The sequence below is a fragment of the Balaenoptera physalus genome (genome assembly GCF_965194825.1).
Source record: "Balaenoptera physalus genome assembly, chromosome: 10".
NCBI classification, from domain to species: Eukaryota; Metazoa; Chordata; class Mammalia; order Artiodactyla; family Balaenopteridae; genus Balaenoptera; species Balaenoptera physalus.
The window spans coordinates 111,659,411-111,673,728 of record NC_138889.1 but is presented as its reverse complement, the minus strand read 5'-3'; the positions used below and the strand labels follow the sequence as shown (position 1 = coordinate 111,673,728).

The window sequence follows — 14,318 nt, the reverse complement described above, 5'->3', positions numbered from 1 at the left end:
ATACAAATTACAACCACAATAAAATGTCGCTTCACACCCACTAGGATGACTATAAAGAAAGACAGACAGTGACCGGTGTGTGGTCAGGGGTGTGCAGAAACTGGAGCCCTCGTACGACGCTAATAGAAATGAAAACGGTGCAGTCCCTTAAGAATTTTAATCATAGAGCCACCATATGCCCCAGCAATTACCCAAGAGAAATCAAAATATATGTCCACATAAAAACCTGTACATGAGTGTTCATAGCAGCGCTGTTGACAAGTGTCGTGATCACCTCTGGGGCCAGAGTCCTTGGAGCCCGCTTCATCCAAACCCCAAAAAGGGAGATTTGATGGAAAGAGAGAAGCAAAGGCTCTAAGAGGCTGATGGATGAACTTGGAGAAGCCTAACTGGGTCAGGAAGATGCCATCTCTGCCAATCACATGCCAGTGGCTTCATCAGAAGCAACGACACAGACGGACACCACCTGGGCTACAGGTGGGCTCCACCTTTTACATCTCTGGACCTTCTTGTCTCCAGTTCTCACTGGTGCTAGCTATGTGCTTTTAGTACATTTCCTGAAGTCTGGGAGCAATTCAATCTTCCCCTTCCTTTTGCATGTCCGTCCTGTGGGTAAGCTGAACATTTCCCTTCCAATTTCCATCACACCCTTCCTTAGACTTCTGTTTCTGTGTGTTGATATGACTATTTAGACTTACAAGGGAGTCCCAGCTCCATAAGGATTTGGAGCAAAGCAGGAAAACACCCCTTCGTGGAATGTTGCATTCTGGGCCCAGCAGCCCTGCCCTCCTTTCCAGCGACCAGCAAGCTCAGGGAGTCAGCCAGTTGGAGGCAAATCCCCTCCACTCAAGACACCCAGATGAAAATGTTCAGGCTTGGAAAGAGCTGTGCAATTACTAGTGGCCTAATTTTCCTCCTTTTGCTAAGTAAATGGAAATGGAAGGCAGCATCAGATGATTTTTTAAAACACCAAGGAAAGGGGCTTCCCTGGCGGCACAGTGGTTAAGAATCCGCCTGCCAACGCAAGGGGCACAGGTTCGAGCCCTGGTCCAGGAAAATCCCACATGCCGCGGAGCAACTAAGCCCGTGCGCCACAGCTCCTGAAGCCCACGTGCCTAGAGCCCATGCTCTGCAACAAGAGAAGCCACCGCAATGAGAAGCCCGCACTCCACAACGAAGAGTAGCCCCCGCTTGCCGCAACTACAGAAAGCCCGCGTGCAGCAACGAAGACCCAACGCAGCCAAAAATAAATAAATAAAATAAATAAATTTATTAAAGAAAAAAGAAGCTACATGAATATACTCAACCAGCAGCCAGACAAACAGGACACCCACAAAAATGCCCAAAGTTCTCCGTAAAGGACAGACCAGAATTCCAAAGCAAATCAACAAACAGTAGCTGGGCATCCGGTGGAGCGACAGGTGCTTGGGGGCAGACGTGAACTCTGCCTGGAGGAGCTCGTGGCCCGTCAGGGAGACCAGGGCAGGTGGAGGTGGTGGACGGGGTGGAAAGGGCCTCGATGTGGCGGCAGCAAATCAGCTGATGTTTCTGGACGGCAATTTGCAAAGTGTTTATGGAGCCTTTCAAAATTCTTGGTCTTCCAACTGGTCATTCTAAGGACGTACAGGATCAAGAGTTGGTCCAGGGTTCAGGACAAAGCAAGAGGAATAAGGAGGCTCATCACAAGGTTATTTATAAAAACCAGAAAGATTGGGTCTAAACCTTCCACGATAGGGGTCAGTTAAAGGGATGAGCAGATAATAGCTGTAGATATAGATAATATTTTAAATATATGTAATATATTTTTTAATTTTTATTTTATATTGGAGTATAAACAATGTGTTAGTTTCAGGTGTACAGCAAAGTGATTCAGTTATATATATACATGTATCTATTCTTTTTAAAATTTATTTCCCATTTAGGTTATTACAGAATATTGAGCAGAGTTCCCTGTGCTATATAGTAAGTCCTTGTTGGTTATCTATCTTAAATATACTAGTGTGTATATGTCAATTCCAAACTCCCTTTTTATCCCTCCCCCCACTCCTCCTTTGGTAACCATAAGTTTGTTTTCTAAGTCTGTGAGTCTATTTCTGTTTTGTAAATAAGTTCATTTGTATCTTTTTTTTAGATTCCATATATGAGTTATCATATGATATTTGTCTTTCTGTCTGACTTCACTTAGTATGATACTCTCCAGGTCCGTCCATGTTGCTGCAAATGGCATTATTTCATTCTTTTTTATGGCTGAGTAATATTTCATTATATATATATATATATATATATATATATATATATATATATATATATATATCTCACATCTTCTTTATCCATTCATCTGTTGATGGACATTTAAGTTGCTTCCACGTCTTGGCTATTGTAAACAGCGCTGCAGAACATTTGGGTGCATAAATATATATGATATTTTATATGCAATGCATACATACAATAAACGTATAGCTAGACCACATACCACTGCCCCCGGGAATCGTACCGCACATGGCTGTTCACAAGGCACCAGACAGAAAATGACCCCAGTGACCCCTATGCTATATGTAGGAGCCGAAAGGGTAGATGCCCACTGTTAACAAAGGCTGTCTATGATTAGTAGGATTTGGGGAGAGTTTTATTTCCCCCCATAGTTTTCTCTAGTGAACATGTTGTCTTTATCTGGAAAAGAATTAAAATCACTTTCAAAATGAAAAATAACATTTGTTACAGTAAAGGTTTAGATAAAATGCAATATTCAAAAGGGAAAACGGATTCATTTATTTTGAGGGTAATTAATTTTTTTAAATCATGTATACAAATAAAGTTGAAACAAATATCAAAATAGAACAGGGCAGCGGTAGGTGGTAGGACTCTGGGAGATTGGGATTTCCTTCTTTATACTTTCTCATGTTTTCCAAACTTGTAAAAACGTGGAAGAAGTTGCCTAGAAGCCAAGTGGAGGGGGGGATTGATTTTGACCCTGGGCCGGGAGGCGGGAGAGGTCTCCCTGGAGAGGCAGTATGGGTGCTGGGCTTGGGGGCCCTGGCCGTGACACCAGCAGGCAGACCACCAGGACCACCGTGCCTACCAGGGTCCCCCTGCCCAAAGCCCCTGGCTGGGCGAATGGAGAAGGGGCTGCTTCAGGGGACCCCAGTGAAGCAAGTCATGGGCCACACCAGATAGGAGAAAAAGCCTTAGCCCAGTGCAGCCACATGCAGGTGGTCATCTGAGAGGCTGGCCGCTCCAGCAAACTGCCCAGAGCGTCCAGATGGTGGCTCGCCCCCCAGGCATGCCCAGCTCTGGGTGCGCGGAGCCAAGATCATACCTGGCACCTCACCTACCCCGCAGGTGAGAGCCTTGCAAATGGCACAAGTAACCGCATCTTCTGTCTCTCCCTGCAGCCACATCTAGGTCACGTGCAGCACAATGAATGTGCCCCTCATCTGCGACTGCGGCTCGGGCGTCAGCAAGGTGGGCTGTGCGGGGACGGAAGCTCCCCTGGCTATGTTCCCAACCATCCTCAGAAACTTCGTCATGATGTGAGTGCCGGGGGCCCTCCCTGGGGGCCGCAGCTCCTCCCCCCACAGGCTGGCCACGTCAAGTCCGTAGAGCAGGGTGGCTGTGGTGAACGTGCATCAGAATCATGGGGCGCTTGGCTTGGCAAAATGCAGGGGGCCAGGCCCACCCAGAGTTTCTGCTTCAGCGGGTCTAGGGGAGAGGGTCAGGGTTTGTACTTCCCACCACTTCTCGGGGGATGCAGAGACTGCTGGCCCGGGGCCACACTTTGAGAACCACAGACTTAGAAAGAACAGGCCAATTACATACGATAGAAAAGCAGACAGTTGTCAAAAATAAATCATGCCCATCTATTTACTGTTTGATTTTCCCACTTCTGAGAGTGGAAGGAGTTCTCCACCTTTAGGATAAACATCAGTCCACTAGTACTAGGTGACAACTGACACTCAGCCTCCATGACAGGAGGACAATAGGGATGGGTGGGGACTGAGGCCAATGCTCTGCCTGAAAGGCCATCTTTGCTGCCTAGTGACATGCAAGAAAGTAGGCCCAGTGTTGCCAGATCTTCCTGCTCTTCAAGAGAATTTAGAAATTCAGGGTTTTTTATTGTGATAAAATATATATAACATGAAAGTTACCATTTGAACTTTTTTTAAGCATACAATTCAATGGCATTAAGTACATTCACCTTGTTGTGCAACCGTCACCCCCATCCACCTCCAGAAAGTTTTCTTCTTCCCAAATGGACACTCTGTCCCCATGAAACACTCACTCCCCATCTCCCTTCCCCAGCCCTGGTCCCACCACCTACTTTCTGTCTCTATGGATTGAACTCCTCTAAGGACCTCACCTAAGTGGGACCACACAGCACGTGCTCAGATTTCTCTGTCACGTAACATGGTTAACAAAAGTATATACATACATACGTTTGGCCCGAAGGTTAAACAAGATGGTGAATGTATGATTAACACGGTTTCTGGCCATCCGCAGTGTTTCAGGGCCACACTCTCTGAGGGTCTGGGGAGGATCCTCCCTGGCCTCTTCCAGCTTCTGGTGGCTGCAGACATTCGTGGGCCTGGTCTGTCTCCATCATCACGGGGCTTCTCTCTCCTCTATTCCCTTCTCTGTCCCAAATCTCCCCTCCCTTCTCTCTCATAAGGACACTTGTCATTGGATCTCAGGCCCACCCTAAATCCAGCATGATCTCATCTCCAGATCCCTAAATGAATCACATCTGCAAAGACCCTATTTCCAAATAAGGTCACACCAACATAGGTTCTGGGGGCGGCCCGTGGACCTATCTTGGGGGCCACCAGTCAACACACTGCAGCTGGTTTCTACCTCTGCTCTGCTCTGCGGTGCCCATGCCGGGGCTGGGGCTTCTCTAGCTACTGCTCCCTGAGAGGTTCTGCAAATAGAAGGCGGTGGGAGGGGGCAGTCTTCCCGTCCTCCTGCCCCGTTCAGCCTCCCGCCAGCAACAGCAGTTTCCTGCATCCTCCGGCTCCATCCACACAGCGCCCAGTGGCCGTGAAAGAACAGCAGGGCAGAGCCCCTCCCAGCCCTGTGGGGCCTCCTCTGAGCCCTTGTTCTGCAAACCACTGCCCGGTTCTTCCTGTAGCGAAACAGTGTCGGGTGGATCTACTCTCTGCCCTGTTTCTGCTTTCGAACCCCCAATGCTGTGTGACCACCTCCCTCTATTCAATCCCTCTGTTTGAAATCCTTGGTGTGGCATCTCTTGCCCCGACACGTATAATAATTTGTCCTGCAAGGTCAAAACTTAACGTTGCATTCTTTTCCATTATGGTTTAGAATATTAAAAAAGAATGTAAAAAAAAAAAAAACCAACCTAAATACTATAAAAAGTAAAAAAAAAAAAAACAAAAAACCCCCAAATAACAACTTAACGTTGCCCCACGGAAAATATTCCACAGCCCCAGGGGAGGAAAAAATACTTATCTCTACAAAGAGGCGCAATAGGAAACGGAGTGTATATAAAGTAGGTTACATACCTGGGGAAGCATAAGATCACAGCAAAAAGAACCCCAAATTCCTCACTGAAATAGCAACGTGTGACCAAGATGAATAATCAGGCAGCAAACCATCTATCGGGACCGCAGCTGACGGGGCTGTCTGTCTTCGTTTTCCGTGAGGCATCTCGCCTGCATCCTCCCGGGCTTCGGGCAGGTCCCTGGGTGGCAGGAAGGAAGTGTCTGTCTCCAAGAGGGGTCGGCACGTAACAGGATGCTCTGCGTGGACTCATTTCCACCCAAGTGCCGTGACTCCTCCTGGGCACTTTAGTGTAGCAGCAGGTTGGCAGTGAGACCCCTCGTGGGGGACCTGCAGCCACGGAGAGGCAGGGCAAGGCTCAGCTGGGAGTCACCCAGCCCACTGTAACCAGAGCGGTCGGCAGACCTGAGCGCCATCCATATCGGACCAGGGTGACGTTGCTCCTTCTTCACCCCTGCGGGCGCGGCGCTCCAGGGCACCCACCCAGCCCTCGGTCCCGTACCCAGCCTCAGGCCTGCACGACAGCCCGTGTCTCCCCTCGCCTTGTCTCCCTAAGCGTGCTCCCTAATAAAATCCTCGTACCTTGCATCTCCTCTTGGTGTCTGGTTCTTGGTGGACCCAGATTAACACACAGCCGACTCTCAGATCGTTTCCGAATGATAGAACGAATGGTATAATCTGCATGAAAGTAGATAGATTTATCTTCCTAAAAAATAACAGAAATTAACTGAAATCGCACGCTTTCCCCCACTCACTTTCCAAAGCAAGCGTAGAAGCCAGTGTGTCCCTCACACCCATGGTTCTTTCCTCCCCCGCCTCTCTCTTTGTGGCCTTAGTGTCCTCACCTACAAAGTGGGCAAGAGCGTGTCCCAGCAGGGGTTCCTCGGGTGCACTTCCTCCTTGTAGGTCATTTGCTGAAACCCCTTAGTGGCATTTTGACACAGTGCATGGGTCTGAGAAGGCCATCGATGGTGGTGCTGCGACCCAGAGCCGTCCCCAGCGGCACATCGGGGTTCCCCGCCGTTCACTGTGCGCTGACACACGAGAGCCCAGTGAGGTGAGTTGCTCCTGAGGGCAGATCTGGCCTGGCCTATGTCTTTCAGAAGCTGTTGGTGGGAATGGAGGAAGAAGACTGGTTCATCGGAAATGAAGTTCAGAAAAATCGAGGGAAACTCAACCTGAAATATCCCATCTCTCGGGCAGCCATCACCAACTGGGACAACATGGAAAAGGTAGGCTGCAGCTTCTGTTGGGTGGGACCCACTCACAGGGCCCCCATCGATGCCGAATGGCAGCCCTGCTGCCTGGCACCTAGGAAGGGATGTACCGCCAGCATCCAGGGCTCTCCTGGCATCTCTTGGCTCTGGGTCCCTGGAGACACTACACAACGATACTAACCTCATAGATTCTAGAGTCAGAGACCTGGGCCTGAATTTTGCCTCCACCATTTATGATCTGCATCATTTTGGACCAGTAACTTGGCTCTCTGGTCCTCAGTTTCCTAATCTGTGAGAAAGTGGTATAACTTTTCCTATCACATAGTGCTGTTGTGAGGATTAAAGCTGACGATGGATAAAAAAATCCTAAATCCACTCCACACCTATTAGGATGGCTATTATTTAGAAAACCAACCAACAAACAGTGCCCACTCCCCACCCCAAGAAAATAGCAAATGTTGGTGAGAAGGAGGAATTAGAAAATTGGGACTCTGAACCACTGTTGGCGGGAATGCAAAATGGTGCAGCCACTCTGGAGAACAGTATGGTGGTTCCTCAAAAATTAAGCTAGAATCACTGTCTGGTCCAGCAATTCTCCTTCTGAGCGAATCCCCAAAGAACTGGAAGCAAGGACAGGAAGAGACATTTGTACACTCATGTTCATAGCAGCATGATTCACAACAGCTGAAAGGTAGAAATGACCCAAGTGTCCTTCAGCAAATGATTGGATGGGCAGAATGTGGTCCATCCATAAAATGGAATATTATTCAGTCTTAAAAGGGAAGGACGTTCTGACACAGGCTACAATGTGGATGAACCCTGAGGACATGATACTCAGTGAAACAGGGCAGTCACAAAAGGACAGACAATGTATCATTCCACTTCCATGAGGACCTAGGGTCATCAAATTCTTAGAGACAGGAAGTAGGCTAGTGGGGGCCAGGAGCTGGGAGGGGGTTGGAGAATTAGTGTTTAATGGGGACAGAGTGTCAGTTTGGGAAGATGGGAAGTCTCTGGAGATGGATGGTGGTGATGGTTGAACAACAATGTGAATATACTTAATGCCACTGAACTGTACACTTAAGAAAAGCTTACAGTGGTAAATTTAATGTTCTGTGTATTTTACCACAATAAAAAAAATTCCTTACTCAAGCATAATAAGGATGTAACATACGGCTAATTTGAACCAGTGTCTCTCAGTAAATGAGGGCTCTGATCAGGGTCTCCCTGTATAGTTGAACAGGTGCATGTTGCCTTGGAAGATGCATTACTTATCTAAGGTTTATAGCAGATTCACCCCAAAACTTAGAGGCAGGAAACAATGATGGTCACCTGTTACCTCCCGGGTCAGGAATTTGGGGGCAGCTTAGCTGGGTGGTTCTGGCTTGATTCTCATGGAGTTGCAAGCAGATGTTGGTTGGGGCTGCATCATCTGAAGGCTCGATCGGGGCTGGAGGACCCATTTCCAAGATGGTGCTTTCCGTGGCCGGCAAGGAGGTCCCTCTTCAAGTGGCCTCTCTGTGGGGCCTCTCCGATGTCCTCAGGGCACGGTGGCTGGCTTCCCCCAGAGTGGGCAATCGTGGAGGCCTAGGTGGAGTCTGCAGAGCGCTGATGTGCTGTTTTGCCGAAAGTTTTACTTTTGTTTTAGGTTCGAAGGGTTCGTTAGCAAAAAGACACCACTTGTCACACAAATAGACAATTTCAACTTAACTTTAATAGAAAATCATTAGAAAGGAAGAAATAGAAATGAAAAGGGATAGAAAAGTAAAAGCAGATACATCACCAAATTGGGCCGACACCTACATCCAGACTCAAACAGCACTGGAAAGTCCTGAAAACAGCAATCTGGAGTCCCAGTTGGGAAAGGTCCCAGGCAGTGCGTCCACCCCATGGATGAGACTTCAGATTGCAGTTTAGGGGAGTGCCGCTTATAATACCAGGCCACTAACTGATATCATCAATTTGCATGCAAATATGCAGCTCTCGGTTTCTTCAGCAGTGCTGTTTATCTCATTTTGTGTATCATGAGAATTTCTAGACCCCCAGGAAATGACCAGGTCCATGAGGCTCAAGAAATTCCACAATCCACTCCCTTCTTATTCTTTTTTTAAAAAATTTTTAAAAATTAATTTTATTTATTTATTTTTGGCTGCGTTGGGTCTTCATTGCTGCGTGCAGGCTTTCTCTAGTTGTGGCAAGTGGGGGCTACCCTTCGTTGTGGTGCACGGGCTTCTCATTGCAGTGGTTTCTCTTGTTGCGGAGCACGGGCTCTAGGCGCGTGGGCTTCAGTAGTTGCAGCACGTGGGCTCAGTAGTTGTGGCTCGCGGGCTCTAGAGCGCAGGCTCCGTAGTTGTGGCGCACGGTCTTAGCTGCTCTGCGGCATGTGGGATCTTCCCAGAGCAGGGCTCGAACCCGTGTCCCCTGCCTTGGCAGGTGGATTCTTAACCACTGCGCCACCAGGGAAGCCCCTCCCGTCTTTATCTCAAGTGCCGCCAGACTTGCTGGCGGCAGCTCACAAGCAGGCATGTAGTGCAGGCAAGGTCACGAATCGGTTAGAGGCCTAATATCGCCTCTGAAGCCTGAACAAGACTACTTCCATTTCAGTCCTCCTAACATGTGCCCCCCTGTCTCCTCAGATCTGGCGCTACTCCCTCCACCAGGTGCTGCACGTCGCCCCAGCGCAACATCCTCTGATGCTGACAGAGCCGCCCTTGAACCCAATGTCCAACAAAGAGAAAGTGTCGCAGGTAAGAGGCCAGGTGGTGGGCAAGGGGCTCAGGGAGCAGGCTGCATGGAGGGCAGCTCGGGCCGCCCCCCAGCCTCAGGCTCCCTGCAGAGAGACTGAGATACCAGCTGAGACCCGTCCTCTTTGACATTAGCGGCAAGAGTGACGGCTGCCTCTGGAGAACTCGCCAAGCAGTCTGGCACGGGCGGGGTGTTTAATCTGAATTATTTCATCTAGACCTATGGCTACTCTATGGGCAGGGCGATTATTAGCCCCTTTGCACAGATGAGGAAACTGGGGCTTCCGGGAGTGGAAGTAACTTGGCTGAGGTCACCTAGCGAGTGGCCTGTGGACCCGCCCAGACCCCTGGGGTCTGAGTGCACAGCCCCATTCTCAACACTGATGCCTGGTGTGTCCTGCCTGCAGGTCTAACCCTGACTTAAAAGCTCCCAGACCTCCTCCATCTCTGGGCCTCACACGGGGCCTGACACCCCCGCACCCCAAGGAGTTGGTGGTGTGTGCTGGTCGGATTGCCCCAGATTGAACTGGATTGAACTGGGTGGTGGAGCCCGTCAAGGCTGGTGGGGAAAGGGGGGTGCACCCCCAGGACAGATGGCAGAGTACTCCTCAGGCTGGAGTGGGGTCCAGGTGAGGTGGGGACCACAGGGGCTGCCTTATTGAGGACTTAGGTGAGCCAGTTAAGCAAGCAACCTTGTCCCACCAGCTGGCCCCGACTCCCTGGAGCCCAGCGGTGCCTCCTGCCGTGAGTGGTGACCCAGCGGGCATGCCCAGGGGCCCACGCACCACCTGCACACAGACGAGGCTCGTGCCGTGGCCCAGAAACAGAACACCATCCATCGCAGCTCAGGATGTGTTACCTCACGCCGCCTCGTGTAACACAGCACTCGGGAGCCAGTGACTCTCCCCTGCATGTGGACACGTCGGTCACAGACGTGGGCCCCGCCGGGCGCCATGTGGACCTGGCACAGGCCTGCAGCCTTGCCACATCAGATACCAGCTCCGAGGATGCCAGTTGCCCACTGGGGCCCCTGTGAGCTGGAGAGAGAAGACAGAGACAGAACTGTCCCTCACCCGAGGGAATGTGCCACTCCAGACTGTCTTATTTGGGGTCCCCCAGAGAAACAGCACCCATAGGAGATGCACATATAGGAGGAGATTTATTATAAGGAATTGGCTCATGTGATCATGGAGGCCAGCAAATCCCAGGGTCTGTAGTCGGCAGGGTGGACCCCAGGGGAGCGGATGGTATACGTTCCAGTCCAAAAGCAGGGAAAACCGATGTCCCAATTCAAAGGCCACCAGACAGGAGGATATTCCCTCTTATTCAGGGGAAGGTCATGCCTTTTGTTCTAGCCAGAACTTCAACTGATTAGATGAGGCCCACCCACTTTGGCGAGGGCAACCTGCTTTACTCAGTCTATGGGCCGAAATGCCAATCTCACAGACAGACCCAGACTCATGTTTGACCCAATGTCTGGCCCTTCCGTGGCCCAGGCAAGTAGACACATTAAGACACCCTCACACAAACTGCGCTTCTGGCCACACAGCCTGTCTCGGGCATTTCCTCACCATTCCCGGGCCCGCCGCCTGCCTTTCTGTCCTGACTGTCTCCAAATTTACCCCCTAATTGCATCAGGATCCCATCAGGAAACCAAAGCACACTCACGTCAGGTAATGTTGGTGAGGGTTTATTAAAGAGATTGCATACCAAGGTGAGCATGAGTCTTAGAAAAGCAGCACGAGAGGGTTGCAGAGCCCCCGGGTGGTAACAGGGAGCCATCCCCTCGCCTCCACTCCCGGGGCTGAAGGAGCTGCAGGTGGGTACCAGCATCGAGAAGGCTCAGCCGGCAAGGAGAGGGGCCCTCAGGTCTCCAGCACCCTTTCCCGCATCCCTCGGCTCTCCTGGACCCCCACGGGCAGATCCCAGTGGGTCACCTGGGGGGGAGTCTGTGACTACAGCCTGGGACAGAGAGAGATGCCGAAGGGCGGAAGCTCCTGCAGGTTTCTGTGGCAGCAGGCGATGGGGGCCCGCACCGGGGCACAAGGAATGCCACCTCACTGTGGACAAATGGGCTTCTCCGCATCTGTGGGCGCCACCACGAGCTCCTCATCATGCAGGGCCCTCCCAGCAGCGTCCCTTCCCTGCCTAAGTCCCTGTGTCCAGCAGCCAGTGTCCAGGGCTCCTCCCGGAGACTGGGACAGGCTGAGAAGTGCAGGGTTGATTTTTCTCCTGGAATAAATCTGTATCTGAAGAGGATTTCTGGGGGCCGTGTCCCAGAAGAGAAGCCAACAGGGGGAGCAGCCCAGCGTACAAGGAAGGGCCCAGCCTGGCCTTAGGACCTCTGGCTCCACCAACGTGTGACCTCAGGTGGCTGACTGGTCCTCTCAGTGTCCTGGCTTCCTCCTCAGAAGGATGATAACGGTACCGGCCCTGGGGTCGCTATTGAAATGAAATGCGTTAACGCTGTAAAGCGCTTGTCCCAGTGCTTAGCGCCCGTCGAGCACTCAGTAAATGCTGCTTCTTGGCCCCTGGCCTCAGTTTTCTCATCTATAAAGTGGGAGTTTGACCGCAGGAGCCCTGAAGACCCTTCCAAGCTCTGTGACCTCTGGCCTCATGCCAGGCCAGGGGGAGCGGAGGTTGGTTTATGTCTTTGTGTTTTTAGGGGGAGCGGTCTCTAGTTGGAGCATAAAAGATGCCCTCCCTCCTCCATCAGGATCCAAATTCCAGGATCCACCAGGTTCCAATGTGGGGGGCACCCAAGAACAGCACAGACTTACAGGCTAGTCTTTGTATGGACATGTGTTTTCACTTCTCTTGGGTAAGTCCTCAATCCCCCCAGACCCTGCTCTGTAATCACGCACTTAGTGGGCAACACGCTTGGTGAGTAATGAGCTCAGTGGCGTATCCTGGCCGTGTGTAATACTGTGTTTTAGTAGAGACGTGGATGGACCTAGAGACTGTCATACAGAGTGAAGTAAGTCAGAACGAGAAAAACAAATATCGTATATTAACACGTATTTGTGGAATCTAGAAAAATGGCACAGATGAACCTGCTTGCAAGGCAGAAATAGAGACACAGATGTAGAGAACAAACGTGTAGACACCAAGGGGGGAAAGGGGGGTGGTGGTATGAATTGGGAGATTGGGACTGACATATATACACTAACTAATATGTATAAAATAGATAACTAATGAGAACCTGATGTGTAGCACAGGGAACTCCACTTCACTGTACAGTAGAAACCAACACAACATTATAAAAAACTATACCCCAATCAAAAAACAAAGTGCAGTCTTGACCCGGTTAAGAGGTCTTTGCTAGAGGCCGGTTAATTTCCCTCTTAGGCAGCTGGTTAAGTCTGCACCTCAACCTCTCCCCTTACGGTCCTGTCACACACCCCAGGGCCACGATACACCTGCCCTAATCACTTCAGAACCGGGTACCAGACCATTAGGGACTGCCCAGATGCACAGGGGCCATGAAATTATTCAGACGAGCCAATCCCAGGAACCCGTGCAACCTAGCAGAGCAGCCCGCTGGCCACCCGTGAGCTGCCCCCGGCAGCTCCAGCTCACCGTAACCCCGTCCTTGGGTGCAGCGCCCCCGTGGCCCAGCCTGGCAGCTGTCCCTGCTTTGGAGCTGTACGTAACAGAATCCGCCTTCCATCTGTCTGAGTGACACCGTGTTGGGTCCTGCCATCAAAAGAACCTGTAGGGCTTCCCTGGTGGCGCAGTGGTTGAGAATCTGCGTGCCAATGCAGGGGACACAGGTTCGAGCCCTGGTCTGGGAAGATCCCACATGCCGCGGAGCGGCTGGGCCCGTGAGCCACAACTACTGAGCCTGTGCGTCTGGAGCCTGTGCTCCGCAACAAGAGAGGCCGCGATAGTGAGAGGCCCGCACACCGCGATGAAGAGTGGCCCCCGCTTGCCACAACTGGAGAAAGCCCTCGCACAGAAACGAAGACCCAACACAGCCATAAATAAATAAATAAAATAAATAAAAATTAAAAAAAAAAAAAAAGAACCTGTAGTCCTATGGACCCGTGTCACCATCTTGCAGGAGAATCGTTCGTTCACCTAGCCAAGTTCACAGAGGCAGTGCCCTGCCGTGTTCAGCAGCCGTGTTCACAACCCACTTTTGCCACCTGCCCCCTCACATTCTTGCCCACTGGTCTCTCCTGTGGACAAGCGGGGGCTCCAATATCACATACCCCCTGGGGGGTCACCACGGGCTGTAAACGCAAGGCTGTGCCTGCCCTGTTCACTCCTTCCACCCTGTATACAGTCAGCACCCAGGAGAGACTTCTTGAACAAGCCACGTCTGGACTAAGTGTCTGGCATGCAGTTAACGCACAGTAACTGTTAACTTTCATTGTTCCATTTTAATAAAACAAATGAATCCTCCCAAGTGTCAGAATTTCTGTAACATCTGCCCGCCCTCAGAGAGCAGAAAGAAGGATGTATTCAGTGGAGGGACCGGTCACGGCTTCACAGAGGCACTGGGAATTCAGCTGCATCCCCACTGTGAAAAAACGGTGGTTCATAAGATGACGTGATGCCCTGTGATCAGTCCTGAGACGGTCCATAAGGTGCTGTCCCGTTAGGTACCTGGGAAGAATGCGAGCCCATTTTACAGACTGGGAAACAGTGTTGCAGAGCTCGTCAGGGCAGGACTGGGATGAAGAGTGGCATTCCTGACCCTGTTGTCTGGATCCCTCAGGGGCAGCCAAGTGCTTCGGGCCAATCGGACTCATGTGCTCATGGAATTAAGGGACACCCGCCCCCTGAGTGCTCCACGCTTTCCCGCAGATCCTGTTTGAGACCTTCAGCGTGCCGGCCC

The 14,318-nt window shown here is 50.9% G+C and overlaps 1 protein-coding gene across 1 annotated transcript; it reads left to right on the top strand.

Moving 5' to 3' along the window:
• Window positions 1-622: 622 nt before the first annotated feature.
• On the top strand, window positions 623-13,499 carry LOC309668087 (uncharacterized protein). Its single transcript, XM_082477376.1, is given in 5 exon segments — window positions 623-3,511; window positions 3,514-3,530; window positions 6,618-6,746; window positions 9,368-9,478; window positions 10,181-13,499. Coding segments are annotated over 5 exon segments (546 nt in total). The 5' UTR covers window positions 623-3,417; the 3' UTR covers window positions 10,376-13,499.
• Window positions 13,500-14,318: the final 819 nt, after the last annotated feature.